The following is a 25483-nucleotide window of genomic DNA, read 5'->3' as shown; positions in this document are numbered from 1 at the left end:
TATAATATAAAAAAATATGTAAAAAAATATTTAAAAAAATTTTTTTTAATTTTGGCAGTCTTTCTATATTTAATTGTAATAATTTTGTATGATATATAAGTTTTATAGAAAAAATCGATTAAATTGCTAATAAAAGTCACACTGTATTTGTATATATCATTTCAATGAATGAGTTCAATATTAATAAATTTCAATATATCTTGTTGTATATACATTACATAGAATACAAACACTAATTATACATACAAAATTTTGTTAAATATTTACAATTGTTACAAATGCAATTTTAAATACTGATTTTTATACGTCTTCTTCCCATTTTATAAATATTAATTACTTATAGAAACTATAGTTTCTGTTATGTGATATTTTTATGCTAATAATTAATTTCTTTTAATTATAATCAAGAAAATCTTGTCATATAATCATTTTCAGTAAAAAAATCATATAATACTTTTTTATTAGAATATTTTCAATAATATTAATGTAAAAAATAAAAATAGAAATATAATTAAAATTATACTTATCAATCTCTTTAATAATTTTTTTCAATTGTATCTTTAGATTACATTCAATTGTACTTGTTTTTAATACTTTTTATCGCTTAATATCATAATTCTTTGATTGTTTATTGCGAAGAAAATTTTTCAAGTTCTTTCTTAATTGAAGCTATTAATGGTACTGCTGGATCTTCTTGTGGAAGTTGACAATCTGTAAGTATGCGTCTCGAATTTACAATCGGTAAATTAGGCTTATGAAATGGACCAGCACTTAATGGTCTAGAACCCCAATTATTGCGAGATGGTACAAAATGTCCATTTTCAGCAATTCTATCGTTATCTATCGTATTATATTTTAGCAATAACGATGTACGAGGTCGAGTATGCATTTCTGTTAATGGTGAAGATACAGGACTAAAAAAATATAAAAATATTATTATAATATAATAATGTTTACATTGAAAAATTATTATATATTATAAAAAGAATTATATAGTTTTTAAAAATTTTTAAAATTTAAATATAAATAAATTATATAATAAATAAATAATTATAATAATTATAATAATAATAACAAAAAATATATTATTATGTATTTATGAGTATAATATTTATTATATATTTATATAATATTTATTATATAATTAATCATCATCAAAATAATTTTCCCTCATCAAATTTAGTGTACATACAAATTTATAGATAGATACAAATTTATTTTTATTTATTAATGATATTTAATGGAAAATATTTAAAAAATAATTATAATTTAAATATAATTACCTTGCATGAGTAGATCTTTCTTTAGTTTCTGAAAATATTGTAAAAGTGTCTGGTTCTATTGAAATTGATTGTGTGGTATATAATTGTACATCTGATTTTTGATCTCTACTTCCAAAAAGACTAAAAGAATCTTCAAGAAGTTCGTGAAGTCTTTTTCTTGCTTTTCCTACAGGTCCAGATGATATTATGTAACTTGAATCAATTTCTGTTCCTAATATATCATTATCTGAAATTATATCAAAGAAATATTATTATATGTCTTATAATTTTTATATGTTTTACTATGAAATTATTAAAAATTATTTAGAAATTAATTTTAAAACGTAAAAACAAGTACGAATAAATTATATAAATAAAATAAAATAATATAAGTTTGAAATTCATTTTTATATCAATTTTTATAATGCATTTAAAATATATAAATAATATAAAAAATATATAAAAATGTATTAAAAACAAAGCAATATAATAAAAATTATATTTAATTAAATTAATATAAAAAATATTATCAATAAATTAGTATAAATAAATTAAAAAGAATCATACTTTCAGTAGATAAGTTTTGTTTTCGAAGATTCCAAACTATAGGACCTATAACTCCAGGATCTTTAATTGCACTTGAAGTTCGCGCAAAAAATTTATCTTCATCATCTTTATAAACATCAAAATGATTTTTTTCTCGTCTCATCTCTTTTGGAGAATCTATATCTAAATGTTTGACCTAAATAAAAAATATATATATATTTATAAAAACTCTAATAATGTATAAAAATTATGACAAATATGAAATGATAAATTATTTTTAATATTTTTTATTTTAATAATTTTATATTTAATATTATGTATTCATACAATTTTAATTAAAAATAAAAAATGGAATGTAAATATAATTTGCTCACCATAACTGGTTCCAATACTCTGGAAAGTGGTTCAACATTTTTCATGCTAGGAAATGCCTTACAAGATGGCATAGAAAGATAAGAATATGGTGAAGCAGTAGGTTCTTCTTGTTTTGTATAATTATTTTCGAAAGAATCTAAATGATCTACAATTATATCTGTTGAGTCAGAAGTTCGAGGTGTATCAATGGCATTTGTTCGAGACATTCTTCCATGTATAAGTCTACAATTAAACAATAAGAATATATTAATATTAAGCCAATTAAGAATATATATAGATTATAAATTACATTTTTTATAATAAATATAAAACTTATATTTTATATATTTATTTATATATTTATAAAATTTAAAATTATTTTTAAAATATAAAATACAAATACAATCAAAATATAAATTGAATCTAAAATTTAATAAAAAAAATATATAAACAATTTTAGAAATTTCATTTTTTATTATTTTTATGATTTGTTATACCTTGATTTCTTTAGAGAATGTTCCCATGAACTTGATTCCCGTACTTTATTTTTTTGTTCGTCATCGTCGCTTGAAACTTCATGAATTTCTGCTTCAAGACTATCGGGAGTTTCAATAGAGACTGGAGTTCTTGACAAACTACCAAGGGTTTGTCTCTGACTGGTACCATCAGTCTGTAAGGAAAGATAGAATTTGCAAAAGATCAATAGAGCTATTTTATGACAAATTAGTTTAGAAGAAAATATTCGCTGATGTTAATTATTCATAAATACATGAGTTGCTATAATTATTTGTAATTTTAATTGTTTATTTAGATTATAATATGAATATATAATATATTCTCTTTCAAACATTTTGCATTTGTATAATTAATATTATACAAACTATTAAGCGAATTATAATTTTTTAAAATAATTTTAATTGATATTAAAAATTAATCAATATATTTATCAATTAAATAAATATATAAATACCTTAATTTCCATTTCCGATGTTGAACAGGCATTATTATCAACAGTTGCTTGTATATATTCCCTTTTTTTCTTTAAAATATGATGACTTGGTGGTGCAGCTACTGCACTATGTGCTCTTTTTCTTTTTGCTGCAAAAATTAATCCTATTACAACAAATGCTAACAAAATAAAACCAGCACTTGTTGCACCAATTAATAGCCATGCATCTCTTTTTCTTGAAAGAGCCAATGGTCGTGTTTCTTTCAAATAAGCTATATAAAAAATACAAGATAATCTTATTAAAAACAGTTCATACTTCTATTTTTCAATATATTAATTTCTTCTTAAAAATATTATACTTATTTTTAAAAATAATTATTTTTTTTTTAAATATTTTATTTTTATAAATATTTATAATAATTTTTAAATATAACTAAAATTATAAACATTGTAATTTTTTTTATATTATGATAATTATATTATATTATTATGATTAATTAATAAAATTCAAAGTTGCAAAAGATAATTGATAAACGTATTTATAAATAGACATTTACGTTCACTTTGAATAAGAACTGGTGCACCAAGTTCCAATGCAACTTCTTGGGATGATAAAAGAGCCATATCCCTAGCAGCTGTTTCTGCAGGTACAGGTTTTCCACCTAAGTGAACAGAGTAAATCAACTTTGTGGCACTTTCAGTTATACTTGTATTTTGCATTCTAACTTGAACAGTTTCCTCTCCAGTACGATCTAATAAACGTAATTTAGAATGTTTGCTTATATTCTTTTCATCAACATTATTAGATACTTCTTGTTCCGACATTGAATAATTATTTCTATAATCTTGAAGATTATGCATCATGGAAGACAAATTAAAGGATATATTATTCTCCAAGGAATGTTGATTTGTGTAATTTGTGATATTTTCATTGAAATCTATTGATGCTGTTGTAGTTGATATATTTTTTTTATCTTTGATAAGACTTAATCTTTTTAAGTAAAAATTATCCATTTGAATATGTTCATTATGATTTTCAATATCATTAACATTGGATGTTGGTAAAAGAGTATTATTAAAAGTAGATACCAATTTTATACTATTTGGCATTGTTGAAATTTGAGCTTCTGAATTCGTTTGAATTCTCAATTTAGTAGATGAGATTGCAGGATTTTCGTATATTTCATTTTGATCAGCAATTTCTGACTAAAAGAATATTTAAATGATATTTTTTTTTAAATCTTGATTTTAATTTTACAATAAATATATTATTAAAAATTATATTTAATTAAAAAATCATATTAATTATTTATTGATATTTTTAATTTTACAACATTCAATAATATGCAAATTCTCAATATGTAATATTCATATGTACCTTAGTTTTAACAAGAGCGTGTCCTCTTGTAATTCTTCGTAATCGTGTATCTGTTTGTAAAAGTCCAAGATGACGTTGTTGTTGTCTTAAAAATGCAGTCTTATATAATCGAGCTAATTTCAGTTCAATTTTAGGTGGTATAGTTTCACCTGCACGAAGAACGGTTAGCAACCAATATCTAAAATATAAAAAATAATATTAATTTATTTAAAAAATTAAAAAAATTTATTTATAATATTTTTTTTAAATAATTTTTAAATAAATAAAAACTATAATAAATAATAAACTATAATGATTAAAATTATATTAAATGTTACTTTTAAAATTTAGTTCATTTTTATATTTTATATAAATAAACTACGATAATTATTTAAAAAAGGCTTACATCTCATTAATTCTAATGATCTTGAAATGTGTTATTAAATTAAAATTCTATTAAACATTATAATACAATTTCAATTTAATTTTTACATAAAATTTATTTATATAAAAACAATAAATAAATACCTTGGTCCAGGATCTTCTCCAATAAGGATACCAATATTTTGATCTTCATCACTATCTAATGTAGGTGTAGGTTCAATACAAGCAATGCATTTTGGTTCAGTAGAATCAATTTGATCAGGAAATAGTGGTTTATGATTATCTTTATCTTCTGCAGGTGCATACAATGTTACAGTATGATGAATTGTTTTAGTTTCATAAAAAGTCAACCCTTGATCTATCCATGGTGGAGCATCTTTTGCATCTGACCAAAAGAAATCCTGAAGATGAACCCGACGTCCTGGTAGATGTTCAATGAGAATAATTTCATCCTCTGTGATAAAATATATTTATTAATAAATTATAAAATTTAATTAATAGAAATTTAATTAATAGAAAGCAATACATTTTAACATGATTTATTTGATTTATTAATCAATAAACTTAAAAATAAATTATATTGAAATATAAATTATATTAAAATAAAAAATTTTATATCGTATTTTATAATAATAAAATGCAAGAATAAAACCAATAAAATGAATGAATGTAAAATTTTATAAATTTTTATAGAATTTTAAATTTTTAAAATTTTTCAAACATTTTAAATTTTCACATAGCTAATAGTAAAAGAAAAATAGACAAATGCATTGATGCGCAAGTAAACTTTTCTAGGAATTCATTCGCTGTTGATAAGGACAATAACCTTGTGTCATGCAAATCGTTTACGAGACTACGATCATATAATCGCAGACGAACTCAAATATTGATAGAGTTATCACGCTATCTTCTTGCTTTGTGGAAGTTGCAAATTACCCTTTGTATATAACGGGGAGAGAAACGAGAAATAAAGAATTAATGATTTTCATATTTCATAAAACAAAATAATGAAATTAACATATTTTATTTTTTACATTATCATTATTTTATTTAATATTTTTTTAAAAAAATTAGTAATAAATAATAAATGTTAAAATGCTAAATAATAAATAAAATATTAATATTCGGATTTGTTTTAAAAATAATTGAAATTGAATAATAATTGGATATTCGTATATTTGATTATTAATTTTAAATTTAATTTCGAATAATTTTTTGATATAAATAATTGTTTTAAACTTGATACAAATGAATTTGTTTGGTGTTATAGCAGCTTGATTTTATGGTCTGTTTATAGTTCCGGAAGTATCATCCGTATGTACTTTGTCGACTACAATTTTGTGATTAGATTACCCACACATATATATAGTCAATATTTCCATTTAGATAGTATTTATACAATAATTTGGATATTTAATACTTTAATTAAAATAGTTTTTCTATTTGAAAAAATAAAATTTGAAATTAATACATAAACAAATTTGAAAAATTATTTCAACAAGTTCAAGGAATATAAAATTATCGATTAGAGTACACAAACTTATGATACAAATTTCCTATTAAAAAGTTTGTCAATGCGTGACTACAAATTACTTATTACACAAGGTCATTGATCATTGAAATTATTATAATATATAAAATGAATTACTTGATTTTTTTTTTGATTAAAAAAAAATTTCATGATCAAATTTCAAATTACAAACCTCAAATAATAAATAAATTATAAACCTTGATTTGACAAATAGTTATCATTAAAATAAAAATGAATAAAATTATTAATTTATTCATAAATAAATAAAATTTTCTATTAGATCACCATATAATCAATTTTTAGAGAATTTTTAATAGAGATTTTACTCTATTCTAACAAAGAAAGATTTTATGATTACGCAAACTTTTAATTTATAGTTGTTTAATGTAAAGATTCATGATGTACACCTTGAGTATTTTTAGACGATGATAGTAGTGTTAAATCGATAGGGAACTGAGTTCCTATGGTGAAAATAATGTAAATTGATTCTTATTACTTTTCTCGAAATTTTATCTTCTATTCTTATATTACAAACCATGCCTTTATAACTTTTTCTGATGCGCATTGTTACAAATTATTGCTAGTAATTAAACGTAATTAAAAAATTAAAAATTTCACTATTATCTAATTTCAATTTATCGTACATGAAACTTCATTGCCATGAATTTTTAATTGCATATCAGTCTAATCAGCTAATCCTTGTAAATAATATGTTTTGCTTTAATTAATATCTCGAAAATATTTATATAGATAAGTATTTTAATTGAATCTTAAATAAAATTATTTCTTTTGTAAGGTGAAATTTAATATATTCGATTTTTTAATATAATATATAAATACATATAAACATTGTATATTTTATAAAATATTTATAATTTTTTCTTTTTTTTAAATTGATATAAAATTGATTACTAAGAATAATATATGAAATAATATTATTTTTGAAAAAATTAAATTATGAAATTATATTAAAATATTAATAATAATATTTTAATAATATACAGTAATATAAATTTGTTAGATTTTTCATATAATACTTAAATACATGTAACGAATTCAAATTTTCGTTGTCATATTTACGAAAATAATGTCATATAATTACTTACATATCCTGTAATTCACAGCGCTTATTTTATTTTTGCTTCCCGTAGTTCTGTTTCAAAAAATTTTAACAAGCAACAATTAAAAAATTATCTTTATCCAACTTAAAAAAATATTTGATATTTTTATAATCTAACATTAAAAATTTTATTATTTTTTATAGTAATTATTTATGTATGATAAAATTACACAATAGATCAAATTTATGTAAAAATAAAAATACAAAAAAATACATGATGAGTTTATACATATTTAACGTGCTTAATAGAATACAAAAATACAAAATCTACAATTATTTAATTAAACTCAAATATCTATGTATCCATTATTATTATTAAATTATTATTAAATTATGTTAAATTTAAAGATTTTTATCTTAAAAAAATGTATTCTTTCAATTAAAATGTTCGACAGAATATAATAAAGTATAACATTTGTTATTTACTTTCAAGATTTCATTGAAACTTTGCACCAAATTATATAAACTATATATTTTTATACAAAATAAATTATAAAATGATCTAATACGATTTGCCGAAGGTCTTTGGCATTCAAGTTCAATATCATTCGCATCCAAAATAATTCTAGTTGCGTGGAAATATTCAATGGAAGCGAGACTTTAAATTTTATTAAATGTTCCGTATGTCAGCGAATTGTATAGTACTTACATAAAACTTGATGTTATACATGCATGTGTATGTACCTATGTACATCAGGAAGCGTGGCGTCGATAATAATATCGATTAGTAGATATATGCAGCTGACCGTTGAATTACCTAAAGTCTTCTAAATTCTGCCACTTAATTTCTTCAGCGATTTTGAGTAGGTCGACACGAAACTCACGTATTACAATAATATACATGGTCACGAAAACTTGAATTCTATGATATGTATAAGTGACGTATAAGTTGCAAACTTTCTTCATGATGTATTTACACTATCATATAAGTTATATTCGTTTTCGAAAAATGCGCGCCAATGAGAAACTGAATGAATGAGAATTAATATAATATATATGTCAGTGAAACAAACGTTTACTTACAAAATATGAATATTCTATATAGAATTTTTAGTCATTTTTCACCTAATATAATATTTGTAATTTTTTTGACTATTTAAGAATTCATATATATAAACTAGTAACGAAAAATATACATGTGAACAATAAAATTAAATAAAATTTAAACAATGGAAACTATATTGGAATAAATGTAATGCATTATCATATAAAATAAAAACTAAAAAAACAAATATTATGAAAATATTAATCTTATTTATACTTATGTCGTAGATCTTCTCACATTAATCGGCATAAAGTGAAACAACAAGCCCTTCAATTTTAAATCTATAAAGATATAATATGAAACATAAACTAACCAGCTCCCGGTGGAAGGAAAGCTTGCACTTTCAAGATATTTGAATTTTGAAGAAGAAATATTAGAATTTGTACGATTGCTCCAAAGGAAATTGATAAAGCAGTACGTAAAACAACATATAACAACATCACGCCGGATGCACTGTGCTATACTAAAGAGTTAGATGCTGTTCACAAATCTACTGAACTGTACACCAATCCAAACTCGAATATTCATGTATTGCGCCGGCGCAATTTTATGAACATGCGCAAATATATTTCATAGTTATTTCAATAAAAAATTTTCATTTTTTTCTATCGTTAAACATTATTTAATGAATATTGTGTTCTGCATTTAATATTATTCATTTTAAAACTTTAATATATATTATATATTGAATAAATTATTTAAATTGTTTTATTTCAGCTCAAATTTAAAAATGTAAATATAATTTTTTAAATTCCAATTTATGAATTAATTACCCAAAGTAAAAATTTATAGTTTTTACAACTTCATTTTCGATATTATAAGTATATTTACTTTTTTAAAAATATTTTTCTAATATAAAATTTAAAAAAATAAATATTTACCCAAAATATATAAAAAAGAAAATTGATTCTGAATATTAAACAATTGTATTATATTAAGTGCATAATTTTTAAATATCATATTTTTACATTACTCAGACTGTTTTGTTAGAATGATTTTATTGCACCACTGCTTAGTTAGTCACATAAAAAATTCAGGAATTAAAAGAAATATATTAATCATTAAAAGTCTGAGAAACAAAATTTACGATACAAAATAATATGGCAAGAATATAATATATTTTTTTTCTTTTAATCATACGAATCACTACCATTTAAATCATTATCATTAATTACAAGTCATACTGTGATTTTTCGAAGGATGTACGTGTTTATGTAGGTGTATATATTTCATTAAGAACTTATTATATTATTACTATTCTTATCGATATCAGTACCATGATTCATATTTCATGTTCTATTATACTCATTGCCACCACTTTAATATTGCCATTATCATTGATACCTTTGTTAATAGCATTATCGTCAGTTTTTTAACTATCGTTTGCATAACCGCATTACCATTATTATTTATCGTTATCATCGACATCAACATTGTTATATTTGATTCAACACAGTAAGACAAAATGGTACATAATATGTTAATGTAAATTAAATACATACATACGTAACATACATACGTAAGATTCTACACTTTGATAGTGTAGTTTTATTACACAAAACAACTCTTGTTTTTTTTTTTTGTATATCAGAAAAATAACAAAAGCTGTTATATAGTTGTACATATTTTACCATAATAATATGTATTTGCGGTTCATACAAATTTATCGCATAATTTCTGACTTACACATTATAGATACATACATATAACATATGTTGAACATACATACACACGCGCATGCACGCGTAAATACATGTGAATATATGTATATATAAAAAATTTGTATCTATATATATATATATATATATTTATATTTTATAGACGCGTAAACATGATTGTCGATGCGTATATACAAAATTATTTACATAATCGTTGTTTAGAAGATTTTTACTAATCCTCCAAAAACAATTCCAACTAGGTTCCTCGATATACATACAAAATGATCATGCATAAAATTGAAATTTAAATTCTCATATCTTATACTAATATAAATTTTTTTACAACAATTTATATATATTAGAATATTCTTAATTAATTATTACTTTTGTATTAAGAAAGAAACGTATAAAATAATTAAATAATTTTTACAAATAAAAGTCTTTTTTTACAAATATTAATTCCGCTTCAATGAAATAAAAATAATTTTTAATTTTTAATAAATCATAATTAGTATCTTCAACAGTAATCATTGATATGTATGGAAAATAATTTATTAATTATTTTTAGTTATTTAGAAATTCCAAGTATCCATTATCAATGATATGATACATTTAATTATTTTTTTTAATGAATATCTCTTTCTATCTCTCTTTCTCTTTTTCTTTCTCTTTTATTTCTTTGCGTTAAAGAGATATTCTATTAAATAAAAGAGATATTTTATTAAAAAAAATGAAGAAAATAAAAAATTCGTGCATATGTATATCCTATATATAATTTGTGCCAATATTGTATACTATACAGACATTTGCAATTTACTTTGAGTTGATAAAAAATTATTTAATTGAAACGGAACATGGTTAAACTCAACTCAAATAATAAAAATATAATAAAAAGACAATCACTGATCATATCATAGTTGAGAATATAAGAAAGATACAAGTATCCAAAATTGTAACTACAAATTACAAATGGCAGTAATGAAATCAAGGCAGAATTCAACCAACCAGGGCGATAGCCTTTTCCTCTTTCCTTTTTGTCTCTTTTCCGTTGTTTATTACATTGCAGTCCAGCTGCTTAATGGGGCCATTACTCTAAAGAGAAAATATAAAGGATAGCGAACAAAGCAATTTAACATAAAAATAATGAACCGGGATTTAAAAGAGAAACCCAATGGAATTGATTAAAATTAAATAATTCTCGCATAAAATCTCATTTAAATAATTTACGATTTTCGTATGTACAAAGCGTTCATCTCACGCATTTTTGTCTATAGTTTCTTTCTATAGTTTCATAAGTCTTTCTAAAAATTTTGCGGCGTTCTCGCGTCAAAACCAATAATAAAAAAAAACAATAACAATATCAGTAACATTTTGTTCAATTTATTATATTAATTACACTAGCATCACTACGTATGTGCTGTTCAAATGTACTTCGGTAAATGTACTTTATCTATTCTTTTTTCAATCATCGTGCATGGCACTTAGAATTCGAAAAAAGCAAAAAAACAATATTTTATTGTTTTTTTTTCAATTCTTTGTTTTTGCTAAAAGTCACTGGACTGGTACGTATTAATTAAATTATCCAACGATTTGAACAACTTATCCATAAATTGATAAAAATAATAAGTGTAAACGTTACACTTCAACACCGAGAACTCTATCGACGACGTATTCGTACCTTCTTGGTTCTTCACCATCATTTGATGTATTTTCATTAGGAACACTATCTGACTGCGCGGTCAAATTCGAAACATCTTGAGCACCAAGTTTAGTAACCATATATTCAGTAGTAACTGGCTCCGAAGTGTGTCTTCTATGCTGGATAGATGATGGTGATAATAAATTTTCACACAATGAATCTTCGGGTGGAAGTACAGGAACATTGAGATTAACGCGTGTAAAAAACGCCATTTTTTCTCTGAAATTGAATTAATTTATAATATTTCCATTGAAAAAACATAATTTAATCAAAGTTATAATATTATAGTTCATAATAGTTAATTTTTTTTATTATATTACTAAATTGAAAAAATTGAGATATGTTATTTTTCGTAAAAAAAAATAAACATTTTAAATATATTAAATACTGAAATATACATACTTGAATGAAATAATATCTGGTTTTCCTTTACCAGCTTTCGTTTTCCGTAATTTATAGATTTCTTTTGAAGTCTTTTTCAACATCTTTTCTACTCTTTTATCCTCAGCACTTTTACCATTTTTTCCACTTTCGGCTTGTGCCATTAAATTTTGAAATTTATGATCTTCCAACAACCATGTTGTAAAGTCGGTGTCCCCTTTCTCTCGTGCTTGCTCTAACCTTTGCTTTAATTCACGTAATCTACTTAACTCATCTTGAAGATTATTTAATCTAGCATGTTGTGCTTGAAGATCCAATTCAAGATCTAAAGATGTTCTAGCGGTAGGTGGTAAATTGGTAGATTTTTTTGAGACAGTTTTACAACTTAGTGCAGATAAAGGTCTTCGCCATCTAAGTGATCGTCTTTCGACTGAATTTCGTTGAAAAGGTCCGCCTCTACGATAAAGTGGCATACTACTATCACTATCGCTACGATTTAACTGTAATAAAAAAAATAAAATAAATTAAAAAAATAGAAAAAAAAATTTGAGAATATTTTAAAAAAGAAATAAAATTTACTCGACAAATATAATGATTTTTGCTGACTGCAGCACTGGGTGAAAATGTTTGACTTCTTTTAATTACAATAGAATTTTTGTCATCGTGCATGGCGCTAGAAACAACACCGGCTGCTGAAAGTTTCCTCTGTTTTCCTTGTTCTGGGATAAAAACACATTCAGTATTGGTTTCTTTATCCTGAGTTTGTCTTGCTTCTTCGTTTAATTCTTCATCTTCCTATAGTTATTTATAAATAAAATTTACAATTATAAAAGGATTATTTTTATATAAATTAAAGAATTATGGGTAAAATAAAATTTGATAAAGTATTATTTACTTCATGCTCCAATACATCTTCCAGAACATTATCTTCCATCGTAAATTCCACAATGATACCTTCCTCATCACTATCCTCACTTCCGCTTTCGCTACCACCATTTTCATCTTCTTCTTCCGGACTTCCCAAACAATTGGCTAATTCTTCTAGTCTTAACGAAATTGCCGTTTGAAGTTCATCGCATCCCTGATTTCTCGTCAAAGTCGATGTTTGAGAGCTAATGATTGTGCTCTCGTCACTACTTTCTTCTTTCATATTTTGTATACCACGATATACCGATAAATCTGATTCTTGTTTATCGTGTTTGGCCTGTCTCATTACGCTGGTAGAGATACTATTACTATTGCTGGTGCTAGTACTTGGACTATCAGATGGTTGCATGAAGCGGAAAGAGAGTATATTGTACCATTTTACGCTTGGTGATTCGGGACTAAAGTCTGCAAGGGACACTTGGGCGGATCCCTGAAATAAAGAATATCAAGTATGAGAAAAATAATAAATTATATAAAAAAATATATATATATTAAAATATTGTAATAATTACTTAATTGACATTTAATCAAATCATTATTGCATATTAATCAAACAGTCAATGTAATTTTCTATATTTTATTGTCATCTTTTTTTTCAAAAAAAAGAAATAAAAAGAAATCAAAAGACATGTACCAAGCATTCCTCAGACTCATTGCCTGTACACCAAACGTTGACTTGTAATGTCTTCGTATATAATTTGTTGAGTGGAACTGCAATCGGGAATGTTTCACCGAAGGTTGGTTTGCGCAGATCCACAACTGGTTTTGTACAACACATGTGATTAACGGGCGGTTGCATTGGAAGTAATGCAGCCTTTATATATCTAAATTTAAACAGAGAAAAGACAATTATTAGTTTTCACGATGTTTAATTTTCATTCAATAATTATAATTTTAAATTTCTTTTCTCTCAATACTTATCACTAAATATGTATTTTTGTTTTGAATATTTTAAAAGAATATCTTATATAAAAGAATTTTATTGATTAAAAAATTTTTGTTCTAATTAAATAATTTGTAATTTGTAATATAAATTAATTTGGAATTTTTATTAAAACAAGATTTTAATAAAACAATAAAAATCTATTATACGATTAAAGAAATACTTACACTTGCGCGTTGTTAGGAATAAAAAGAGCAGCCAAATTTCTGGCACGTTCAATTCCAACATGGAGCAAACCGTCACTTACAGAATATCTATACAAATAAATTATTTATTTAAATATTTATAAAAACTTAATTGAACACTAATATAAAGTATAAATTGTATAAAATTAGGATTTTATTTAGGATTTATTAATATCATATTTACTAAAAATTAGATTACATTTTTTTCAACAAAATGATTCGATTATTTTATTAAAAAATAATTTTCTTCAACATAATCTTAATATTCGATTATTAATAATTCTCATATGTTTGTACATTATAGAAAAATTATAAATATGCAATTCAATATTTCTTTTTATATTTTTATAATGATTTATAAATAATTCATATTTAATTCAATCAGAATCATAATTATCCCTTCATTCATGAAAATAATTATTATAAGAAATTATAAGAAATTAGAAATAATTAATATAAGAATAGGAAACAAAAATCCCTCAATTCTTCTATATCTATCTCACAAAGCTCTTTTATCAATCTTTTAAGATAATAAACAAAATTAAAAGCTTAAAACAAACCTAAGTTTAATTTGCACCTGTGCCGTCTCTAAGCTCATCTCTCCCAACGCCAAAGAATTCACATCATCAATTGCTCCAGGTAGTTTTCTTCGGTTAGAGGCCTCGAATACTCCCGAATCACCTGCAACACTTTCATCGGAAACAGCAGCCGAGACGGATCTGGTATTCGTACCGGAACTGCTGGCTCTCGAACGAATACCGGTGGGAGGAGGTGTTTCGCTGATAGGTGAAAGAGGCGGTGGATCCTGCGAAGGATGCTGCATCACGCATACAGGCCTGCCGAGGCCACTGCCTTGGGACATATTTCCAGATTGCAATTCGACCGGTGGATGTGGGCCACCGACCAACTTGAGACGATCTTGGGAACCAGCACACGTCTGTTCTTGCGACGACGTTTGCTGTTGACTGAGCCTAAGCTCCGCCAAACGATCCTCCAACTGATTTCCGTCTAAATGAACGTTAGATGAGGCGGTGAGTCTCTGATGTCGTCTCTGCATCTCCACGTGTTCGTACGCGGGTGGTGGGCCCATTGGGGCATTTTCATATAACGGTGAAACCGGTGGGCTGACACTAGATAGACTCGATCTTGGTGACAAACTTGGTTGTGATCGACCCGGCGATGGCGTGCTCACAAGATTGTTTTGTTCCGAACCTCTAAGTAATCTCTCCACTCGTCTATGGAGGTCAACCATATCGACCGGTCTGTCTTGTTGAGAAGTAACAGGACCAAGGCACTGGGGGCCACCATAAATATCGGTGAAACTCAGTCCAGAACTTAGAGAACCTTTACTGCTAGTCGTACTGAGACTTCCAAGGCTGGAACTACTACTGACCGAAAGCGTACTCGCGCTGAGAGTCTTCAACTGACCCTCGAGCATCGCCATCGAGCGTAAGGCGTCCCTCAATTGCTGTAGTAACAATTGTTTTTCCTCGTGTAGTCGCACGCGATCGGTAATTGTCTTATTCGACAATTCAAGCGCATTGTTTAGATCCTGCTCAAGGCGACGGATCTCGCTCTGGATCTTCTTCATATCTTGTTGCGTTCTGGTACGTGGCGTGATACTTCTTAATTCTCGAAGCAATTGTTCTTTCTCCTGGAAGAGCAGCAATTTATCCTTGTCGCTTTCCGTCTGGCCAGGAGTTACCTTTTCCTCGAGATCCGCTAATTGTTGTTGAATATGCTGTATCCTCTTTCTCGCCTCGTCATATTGTAACCTCATCCGCGCCATTTCGGCCAAACGCGTGCCGATAGGCACTAATTCACCGGATAAATCGGTTTGAGATGCCGTACTAAGTTTTTCCTGAGGTAAACTGAGCGTGCTGGCCTCGGGACTACCTTCGCAAAGCTGCAATCTCGTCAATTCATCCTTCAATTGAGCTAAAGACTGCATCAACTCAGCTTTCTCCTTTTCGCCCGAACTCAGCGATTTTTGAATATTTCGAAGCTCAGTCATAATCGCCTGAGCCTCCGTAATGTTGTAACAACCGCCATGATGACCACTCAATTTTTGCTCAACGCTACATTAGAAATAAGAAGAAGGAAGATTGAAAACTTGATTTTTAATAATTATAATTTAATTATAATTTTTATCGATGTAATACGAATTATTTCTCTTATTTCATTATAATGTAGAAAGACATTAAATGAATTTTAAACGAATCTCACGTGAAACAGAGAACTTTTATTCGAAAATTTAAATTAATATTTTTCATGTTCATTTTACAAACCAATTAATACAAATAAATTCTTGCGATACAAATTTTTTGAAACATTAATCTCAAAATATTTTTTCTTTTCTATATTGTCAATTTTGCAAACATTTGAAAATTCTGTTAAATCGTACAATAATACAGTGTAAAAGAAAAAATTCATGATTATTATTGTTATAAATATATATAATATTGTTATAAATTTAAAAAATGAAAAAATGCATCTATCTATCTATCATATCGATCAACACACAATGTTCAATTTGTATCGTTGATCTTGTTATCTACAATTTTAAGGACCGAGTTCTTAGAATTCATTCATTTGCTATGTCACGCTCACAAAAGATACATTCTTCCTATTCAGCTACTCTTTAAAGATGAATCTGAAAATAATGCATACCTTGCAAGAGTGTCCACTCCTCGCTGTGTGCAGTTCATTTCAGCTCGAATCTGTTCGAGCTCTCGTTTCAGACGGGAAACTCTACTCCTTGCGAGTGCGACATCGGATTTCAAGAGATCCGGATCGTACTTGGTACTCAATGAACTTGAACTGGAGCACACTGTAGGTAAGATAAATCATTACTGTCTCGTTTGATTTATTACACGTTTAAAATGTATTTTTCATTTCAATTATAACGAAATGAAAACGAATATTTTATCTCAATAATTCGAGTTTCGTACAAAAATAAAATTCGCATAAAGATAAAATAATATTTTTACATCTAAAAAATATCGAAAGATTAATAAGATTTACCAAAGATTAATGCGATAACACGATAATAATTATTTTTAACATGATAATATCCAGATGAATAATTATTTTGCACGCTAAATTAGATACTTTGAATGGTAAAAAAAATAAATACCGCTAATATCAAGGTGTACTCACAACTTGTACGCGAAGCACCAAGCGTCGTTAAAGCGTTGTTAAGATGATTGTATTCATCTTGGGCCAGACATAGCCTCTGTTGCTTCACATCGTAGATCTCCTTCTTCGCCTGTAACACAGATGAAAAAAATATTGTGGAAATGAAAATTTATTTTTCCAAAAGAAAACATGTTAGAAATTTATATATAAATACATGTTATAAAACGAATTTGAATTGATATTAAAATATTCATTTGATCTTTTAAATGATTGATTTCATGCTTTATTTTAGCCCTGAGTGTATAGATTCAGTGTTTACGTCAAAAATAATTCAAATTAATAAATTAAAACTTATCTAATTTTTGCTAATGTTAATCTTTAAATCGATCGAAAAATGACTCAGTCATCGAACCATTAGAGGGTTAAAGATACATAAAAACGGATAAAATGATTGAAATCAATGGTAATTACTTCATATCGATAAAAAGTTCAATCTTCGTGTGTGTACAATACATAAGAAATACTTATTAGAAAGAATTTTCTGATTATAAATAACATTGAATTTGGAATAGCACGTCGTTCGCATTTTCACCTCGATCACGCTTAGTCGAAATCCGATAGAAGCCACGCAACGTCCCGTACCAGCATTCTTTCGGTTTTCAGACAAGGAAATACCATTACACATGATTTATGTAGCGCTACTAGTGCCGAACGATCCCTTCATCATCTCAAATTCTTCCATAGTTGGCCGTCGTAAAACAAAATAAGAAGGAAATAAAATAACGTACAACAAACGGTAACAAAAAACATTTTAAATATACAGACTCTCGTGGAATTTTGCACTTTTGCCACTCTATTCTTAAATAAAACTTTCGTTCAAACAAATTGAATTATTTCTAATTATCATTCGAATGAAAAATCACTTAATGTCGATATGCGAATGGAGGCCAAGAAAACAAGAGGGAATAATTCGAAACTGAAATACACAAGATTACAAAGAGATAAAAATAAATCTTTTCAACAACAACAACACGTTCGCAACGAAATAGAAAATATTAGATCCGATAAATATAAAAGAGGAAACACTGACAAAATCCGCATTGATAATACACCGTAGAAATTTCACTTCGCCAGATTTAAAACGATTCGAATAATGCACAAGGCACGAAATAATCCTGGAAAAGTTCTTACATATTCACAATAATAGTATGCAGTGGCGTCGGTATCTTCACGTCTATAGCATTGCTCCCAATAAAACCTCTGTATCTGCTCGTCATTTTCATAATCGTTATGATAGCACATTCTCATTCGATATTGAGATACGACGTTCTCGTAAATTTGTTCCTGTTGATAAGGCTGTTTGCACGAACGTTGTTGCTCGGAATATTGTTGACGTTGATGTTGTTGTAACCGTTGATGCGCCTGTTGATGGTAATTGTTCACGTAAGTGCGGTATTGGTGCGCTGGTACGAGTACACAGAGTGTGTACTGACGGTCCATGCCGGGTACACAGTAGACTAGGCACGATTCTTCTTCTTCTTCTTCTTCTTCTTCTTCTTCGTCTTCTTCGTCGTCGTCGTGATCGTTGTCTCTTTCTTCTTCTGTATACTTCTTCCTTTCCTTCTTCTCTGTCTTTTCCTTCTGGTCTTGGCGTCTTTCTCTTCTTCTTCTTCTTCTTCTTCTTCTTCTCCTTCTTTTTCTTCTTCTTCTTCTTCTAACCAGTCGAACGTCTATCTTCTCTTCTCTTCACCTCATCTTCGCGAAGGCCTTCTCGAGACTGGCCGGTTTACGGGGCCCGAAATTCCGATCCCCACCTCTGTGGGTCTCAATTTTTAAGGGATCCCACCTTTTTTCCTCCTTTTTGCCTTCTCTTCCTTCGTTTCTTGCACCACCCGGTCGATTCTCTCCTTCCCTTCTCGTTTCCATCCTGCTTTTACCTACCACCCTTCCCCCTACCATCCTATCCAACATCCTTTCTTTTTACTCTTCTATTTCTCTCTCTTTCTCTCTCTCTCTCTCTCTCTTGTTTGCTCGCTCCCTCTCTCTCCCTTCTTCCGTTTAATCCTTCGATCTGCCTCTGTCTCGCTTGCTTACATACACTCGCGAACTCTATCTCTCTCAATCTTATATAGACCTTCTCTCCTCTTCTCTCTTTCCATCTACTCTTTCCATAGTATTTTCATTTATCTCGCTTCAACCACGGTGGCCTCAAGCGATTCTTTCTTATCCGGTGTAAAAAGGCGGGCCTCATCCTGAGGCCTGGCAGGACCGTCGCAATCGAGCCCTTGCGCTGCTCCTCACCCACCACTCGCTTTTCCTATTCTCCCTCTCTTTCATTCCATCCAATACTATCTCTAAATCCCTTCTTCATCCTCTCTACTTCGCTTTTTCCTTTCAGATATTATACATTTCACACAATATCCGTAAATCTAATTGATAGTAGAACGTACGTACACGTGCTACGTACACGTTTACTCGCGCATCATGAATATTTATGACATTACATGTTGAAATTTTGCTCCTTCCAGCCACGTTTAATCTTCTTTGATTCTCGAATCGATGGAAATTCCATTGAAATGAAATTTTTTTTACCAGCCAAGGTTATCCTGACCTAAATTTCTTTAAAATGAAAAAACATTTTTTTATCCATCGACAGAAACAATGTCCGATATAAAGGAATCTTTAATTTCATACCTATGCGTGTAACTAGCAAATAATTTCGTTAAATTGCCAAAACATAAACGAGATTACTTTTCGAATTTCACTAGAGTATCATTCGAGTCTATCCCCGGGGAGTATAAATTTTTTTCAGCTCAGCGATCATAGTGGTATGCAGGGGCTCTATATGCAGGGCGCCGCGGGACAAGCGCACAATCCTGTTGCTGGCGGAGTCCAGCCTGTAAGGGACGACAGCAGGAATGGAGTAGGGGTTTGTGAAATGAGAGGAGAGGGGAAGGAAGACCTGACGAGGTCACGGTACGACCCTGCTGAACGTGGTCCCATCTCGGACTCTCTGGTCGGTAGTAGAACCGACCTTGAGTCGCGCATTATGCCCCGTCCTTGTTGGAATTTCTGGGGCCACTACTGGCCCATCAGCCGTGTCTCTGATCATCTAAGAACAGGCCCGGTGGACCTTGGTATATGTCCCCTCTCCATCAAAAGGTCCGTTCTGTACCAGTAGTGATGGGACCAATTCCCCTTCCTTTGCACATCTTATCAATCTTTTTCCCCTATTCTCTACTATTTCACTACTATTCTCTTTTGAAATATTAATTTAATATTCGATTGAAATTTATACAATAATTAATTAATTTTAAATATATTTTCCTATATTTTTATTCGAAATTGTTTTACGTATATATTTATACATAATATCATATATATTATTATATTAGCGATTTAAATGCTTGTATTAAATTGATTCAAATTAACGCAGAAATTATGTAAGAAAAATATTTTAACACGATCTAATTCCATTTATTAGAAAATTTATATCTATATTGTATTATATTACAGTGGATTGATATTCGTATTTTTTAAATAACTTCGATATAAAAATGAATAAATAGAATTTCGACAGTTTTTAGAAAATATTACAATTAAAGAGAAAATCGAAAGGAAGATTGCTCGGAAATAACAAGTACCGGATCGATTCCATCACTACGAAGCGGAGAATTTCACCCCACCAGGCGGACTTTACCTCCGTACCACCTCACCACCCCAAAACCGCCGAAGGATTCACGAGGCTCGGACTCCGCGCGCATATTTCTCGGTCCACACTATTATTGTCGGAGGCTCCGCAGATGCTATCGAATACGAGCCGGTTCGCTCGCCTTGCGGAAAGAGCCTCTTATTTTTCCCCTCCCCATACTCCTTCGCTCGTTCTCCACCTCCACGAGGCAAAGCTTTTCTTACCTCGATCCTTGCATCTCCCTAACGTATCTATCATTCTTTTTTCTCTCCATGTGAAAGATCGAAGCAAGTCGCTTCCTCATCCTTCCACATCCCAAAATCTCTTCCGCTTTATCTGACTTTTTATGCCACGCAACCGGTAGATATGTCCGTCGTGATGCCACGCGGCAATCTTATTTCGTTTCGAACAAATTCCAGTTAGAGAATTAGACGGTTCATCAATCGAATTGGAATGTTCTGTGTTATCGGTGTATTATGGAGCTAAACTATTGCTCTCTATGAGAGAGTCATTTGTCATCATATTAAGAGAGGTCAATAGCCATTTATCATTAAATTTATCGACGTATGCATAGAAGTATCCACTTGTATATTTGTATTTTCTATAGCGATTATTTTTTTTAATATATCTTATTTTTTTATTTTTTATCATTTTTTTATTTAAGTATGTGTAAATAATTCGTTTTATGAATTTTTCTTTTTTCTTCTTTTTTATATTGAGCTTATAACATTTAAGAAATATTTTAGTTTATTGTTGCATACTGTTCTTATTTTTTTATCGTATTTCATTTTCTCAAGTCGTTCTTCAAAGTTTATTAACAATAAAATAGATAAAATGAGTTTAACTGCAATTTTTTTCAATATTTTTTTACACATTTTTAAATTTTCATTTCGTATCATAATTTTAGAGTATTATGTATTTTTAAAATAGATTCAAAATATAATCTATTTTATTTGTTGTGCATCTGAAAAATTCTAACGTGAGTATGACAAACAATAAAATAAAAATAAATGTATACTTATTTAAGAAAGAAAGTAGCAAAGAACGAAATGGTAATGTACGAAACATGAAATATGCAGTAATATTCAGTATATCATTAAGGAATTCCTCTTCGAGAAATATTGGTAAGGAATGTCTGTATGGTAAAAGAAGATCTTCGGCCATAAGGGTCAATCTGTAAAGGTCGTATGCATTTTAAAGAAAGATTCGCCATTTACAATAATAACTTCTGTGAAACGACTTGAGTTTGGTACGTAAAAAAAGTTTTCTGATTCTCTGATTTTCAAGTTACAAAAATAAGTTTATCTCTTTTCTATGATTATTAATATTGACATCATAATAAATACTTCAAAAAATAAATACAATATTTCCGAATTTTTCATTCGAACATCATGAATTATGAAATACTGTAATATTTGTTATTCTGAATTAACAAAATTTATATCAACACAATCTACGAGTCACAGAAGTTTATTTGTAAAATTTTAAACATTTAAAAGAAAAAATATGTATATTTATTTATTTAAAAAAATTTCTTTTTTTTATTCATAACAAATCTAATTTTAGTAATACTCGTAATAATATTCGTAACGAAAAAAAAATTCCAGAAAATATATGAAAAGGAGAACTATTCTAATCTATTCTAATTTAATATGCGTTAATAATTTATCATTGCATATGCTCAATGTTTACATAATATTTAAGAATGTTTTAAATATTAGCTATTTTTATTTATAAACATATATTATATTACAATCAATATGAATTAATATGAATTCATTAATTAATTTATATATTAAAATTGCTATGAGTGTAATCATATCTTTTCATCATGATCTTAAAATTAAATATTATAAAATAAAATAAAAAAATAAAAAAACTTTATTTTGCAATTGGAAAATCAATACCATTAAATTTCTTTGGAAACCCATATAACAGTATAATACATCATCAATATTATTACTAAAAAATTCAAAAGTTTTATATTTATGGTTATTATTGTCACTGCGATAGTGATATTTGTTGGTATTACTGCATCACTAGGTTTTCCTGTTGCTGCGTGGTTGGGACGATGGTTGTGTGTAGCAAAGAATGCAAATAACGATGACCATGCGCGTGTGTAGTAGTGGTGAGATGGCGGAGGAGGAAGAGCGATTGGAATGCAGCCGAGTGAGGAATTCCGGCCCCTCCCGCATATTTATCTGAACGCTGCTCACCGGTTTGCAGGGCCCCGCTCCGAGCGAAGGGCCTCTTTTATAGTACGGCAACTACTCTTCGTCGCTCATACCAACGGAGAAACGAAAAAAGGATAGATAGCTGCAACCGCACGAAGTATCGGGCCACTATGCGTACAGATCTATTCAGGAATGCCCACGGTGTTTTGTAATTGGGCGCATGCGTGGCATTTTCTCCTAAATATGCAACCGCGGTAAATTTCGAAGGTAATGTTTTCTGGCAAATGTTAACGGTATGGATATTTCGAAAATTTTTTGAAATGATTTATGGAGTAAATTACTGAGAGTAGAATGTTTCCGATGTACTTTAGAAATTGCCTTTAAAATAGAATGATATAGATGAATGATAGAATGATATGGACACATTCCATTCAAGAAAATGGAATTTATGATAACTTCTCCAAGGAAACAATTTGTTTCTACAAATTTAACGAGTACATTTCTTTTCCAGAAAAACTTTTCTAAATATATGTACTAAAAAAAAAAATAACAATCGCTGTGTTACATTTAATTTTGATTTTTTTAATTTTATTTTTATTTAAAAATTAAAGTAAGAATAATCTTTCAATTTTGAAAATATTTCGGAATGAAATATTTATAAAATTGAATTCAACCTAAATTTTCTAAAATTTAATTTGAGACAAATAAATAAAGTAACTGTATAAGAAAAAATAACTGGAATATTAGAGCATCTTCGAAAGTTTCTTTTTCCTATATTTAATTTTTTAAATATAAAGATAAAATTTCATATTCAGCCTTTGCTATAAAAATAATTATATGATATTTTATGATCATAGGAAATATTCACCTATACATTTCACATTAAGAGCTAGAATTTTTTATTTATTTATTTTAATTTTTTTTAAATAAATTCACGAAAGAAGTCTGATAATCGATAATTTAATTGAAATTTAAATATGGTAGCTAGTAGAGAGGAAAAAGAATCAGCAATAAGCAGACTGATGACGGAGAAAAGCATTTCTTCGACCGGACAGCTGTTGCCGAACAAAGGCCGAAGGATACAAAAGAGGAATTTCTTGGGCCGCACGTGGCTCCCGAGAGAAAGAGAGAAGGGAAGGGAAAAGAAAAAGAAGGATTCACAGCTAATGCAAGGGGCTGACTATATACACGTGACCCGCTGCACCCTTTTGGGCATTCCTCTCCTTCCGTCAATTTCCTCTTTTCTTAATTTCAATCATCTTTCATTTTTCTTCTGTGACTATTTTTTCTTTCTCTTTTTTATTAATCTTAATGAAACTTTTATAAGATTAATAAAATCTATATCTATCGTATCTATCGTAATTTGAAGAATTATCTAGCAGAAAAAATACGAAAGAATACAAATATGATTATTCTTGTTTAATAAAATCATGCTTGATAAAAACATAAATATCCATTTTTTTTATTGATGAAATGTAATTGTATTTACAAGCTTTAAAGCTCTCCAAGATTGCAAACTCTAACTTTCCAGCCATAAAAAGTAGATTTATATATTGTGCATCTATTTGAAAGCTAAAAATTTTATTTTAGATTAACATTAGATATAGTCACTTTGACTATTCTTACACTTAGGAAAATATAATTTTTTAAAAAATTAATATTTAAATATTTATGAAATATGATCAAATGATTTTGATTATTTCATTATATAGAATTCCTACATCAATAAAAATTCCTATTTATTAGTTCAAAATATGAAATGAAAGAATTATGCAAAATTACACACACACACACAATGTGATACACATATACATGATTAACTAATATACTAATTCATAGAAAAACAAACTATGGAGTACGCAATTTCACCAGCAGAAGTCGCCACAATCTGTAATTCATATATGTTCAACCAAGATTATATTTTTTAACATTTTTTTTTATTAAATCGTGTATTATTTTTCAATATAAAGTTTATTCATTTTTTTGTAAAATCAATCTTTTTTTATTTTCTTTGTTTTTTAGATTATTTTTTTTTATTTTATTTTTTTAAATATTAACAATTTTACATAAATATAATTTACATATCTAATAAATATAATTTACATATTTTCAATTTATTAAATATATATTACATTAAAT

The 25483-nt window shown here is 27.9% G+C and overlaps 2 protein-coding genes and 1 long non-coding RNA gene across 5 annotated transcripts in view; 1 reads left to right on the top strand and 2 right to left on the bottom strand.

Annotated features, from left to right (window-relative positions):
- Window positions 1-511: 511 nt before the first annotated feature.
- LOC108003395 (uncharacterized) lies at window positions 512-9147 on the bottom strand. The gene is made up of 10 exons (XM_017065613.3): window positions 8862-9147; window positions 4997-5306; window positions 4490-4667; window positions 3669-4317; window positions 3133-3383; window positions 2660-2832; window positions 2183-2405; window positions 1830-2004; window positions 1284-1509; window positions 512-914 (listed from the first exon to the last, which is right to left on the bottom strand). The coding sequence occupies exons 1-10, from the start codon at window positions 8986-8988 to the stop codon at window positions 629-631; spliced, it is 2598 nt and encodes an 865-aa protein (XP_016921102.2). The 5' UTR covers window positions 8989-9147; the 3' UTR covers window positions 512-628.
- A 2419-nt stretch (window positions 9148-11566) lies between these two features.
- The window catches only part of LOC108003368 (protein kibra), a 39720-nt gene continuing 25803 nt past the window's right edge, over window positions 11567-25483 (bottom strand). For 2 of the 3 annotated variants that reach the window (XM_062073831.1, XM_062073830.1), the window contains 9 exons: window positions 17501-17609; window positions 17012-17171; window positions 14902-16419; window positions 14324-14410; window positions 13848-14037; window positions 13182-13643; window positions 12866-13081; window positions 12308-12786; window positions 11567-12124 (listed from right to left, as the gene is read on the bottom strand). In XM_062073831.1, coding sequence (XP_061929815.1) covers window positions 11842-12124; window positions 12308-12786; window positions 12866-13081; window positions 13182-13643; window positions 13848-14037; window positions 14324-14410; window positions 14902-16419; window positions 17012-17171; window positions 17501-17609 — 3504 coding nt within the window. In that variant the 3' untranslated portion in view covers window positions 11567-11841. Of the gene's footprint in view, window positions 12125-12307; window positions 12787-12865; window positions 13082-13181; window positions 13644-13847; window positions 14038-14323; window positions 14411-14901; window positions 16420-17011; window positions 17172-17500; window positions 17610-18670; window positions 20637-25483 lie in introns of those variants that run through there. The other variant, XM_028669513.2, reaches the window with a different exon arrangement.
- On the top strand, window positions 22522-24794 carry LOC114578203 (uncharacterized). The gene is made up of 2 exons (XR_003698963.2): window positions 22522-23611; window positions 24329-24794. It is a non-coding gene; the product is annotated as an uncharacterized LOC114578203 (long non-coding RNA).

Source organism: Apis cerana, linkage group LG4 (genome assembly GCF_029169275.1).
Source record: "Apis cerana isolate GH-2021 linkage group LG4, AcerK_1.0, whole genome shotgun sequence".
NCBI lineage: Eukaryota > Metazoa > Arthropoda > Insecta > Hymenoptera > Apidae > Apis > Apis cerana.
Note: the sequence above shows the minus strand (reverse complement) of the source record. Positions and strands in the feature narration are given on the sequence as shown.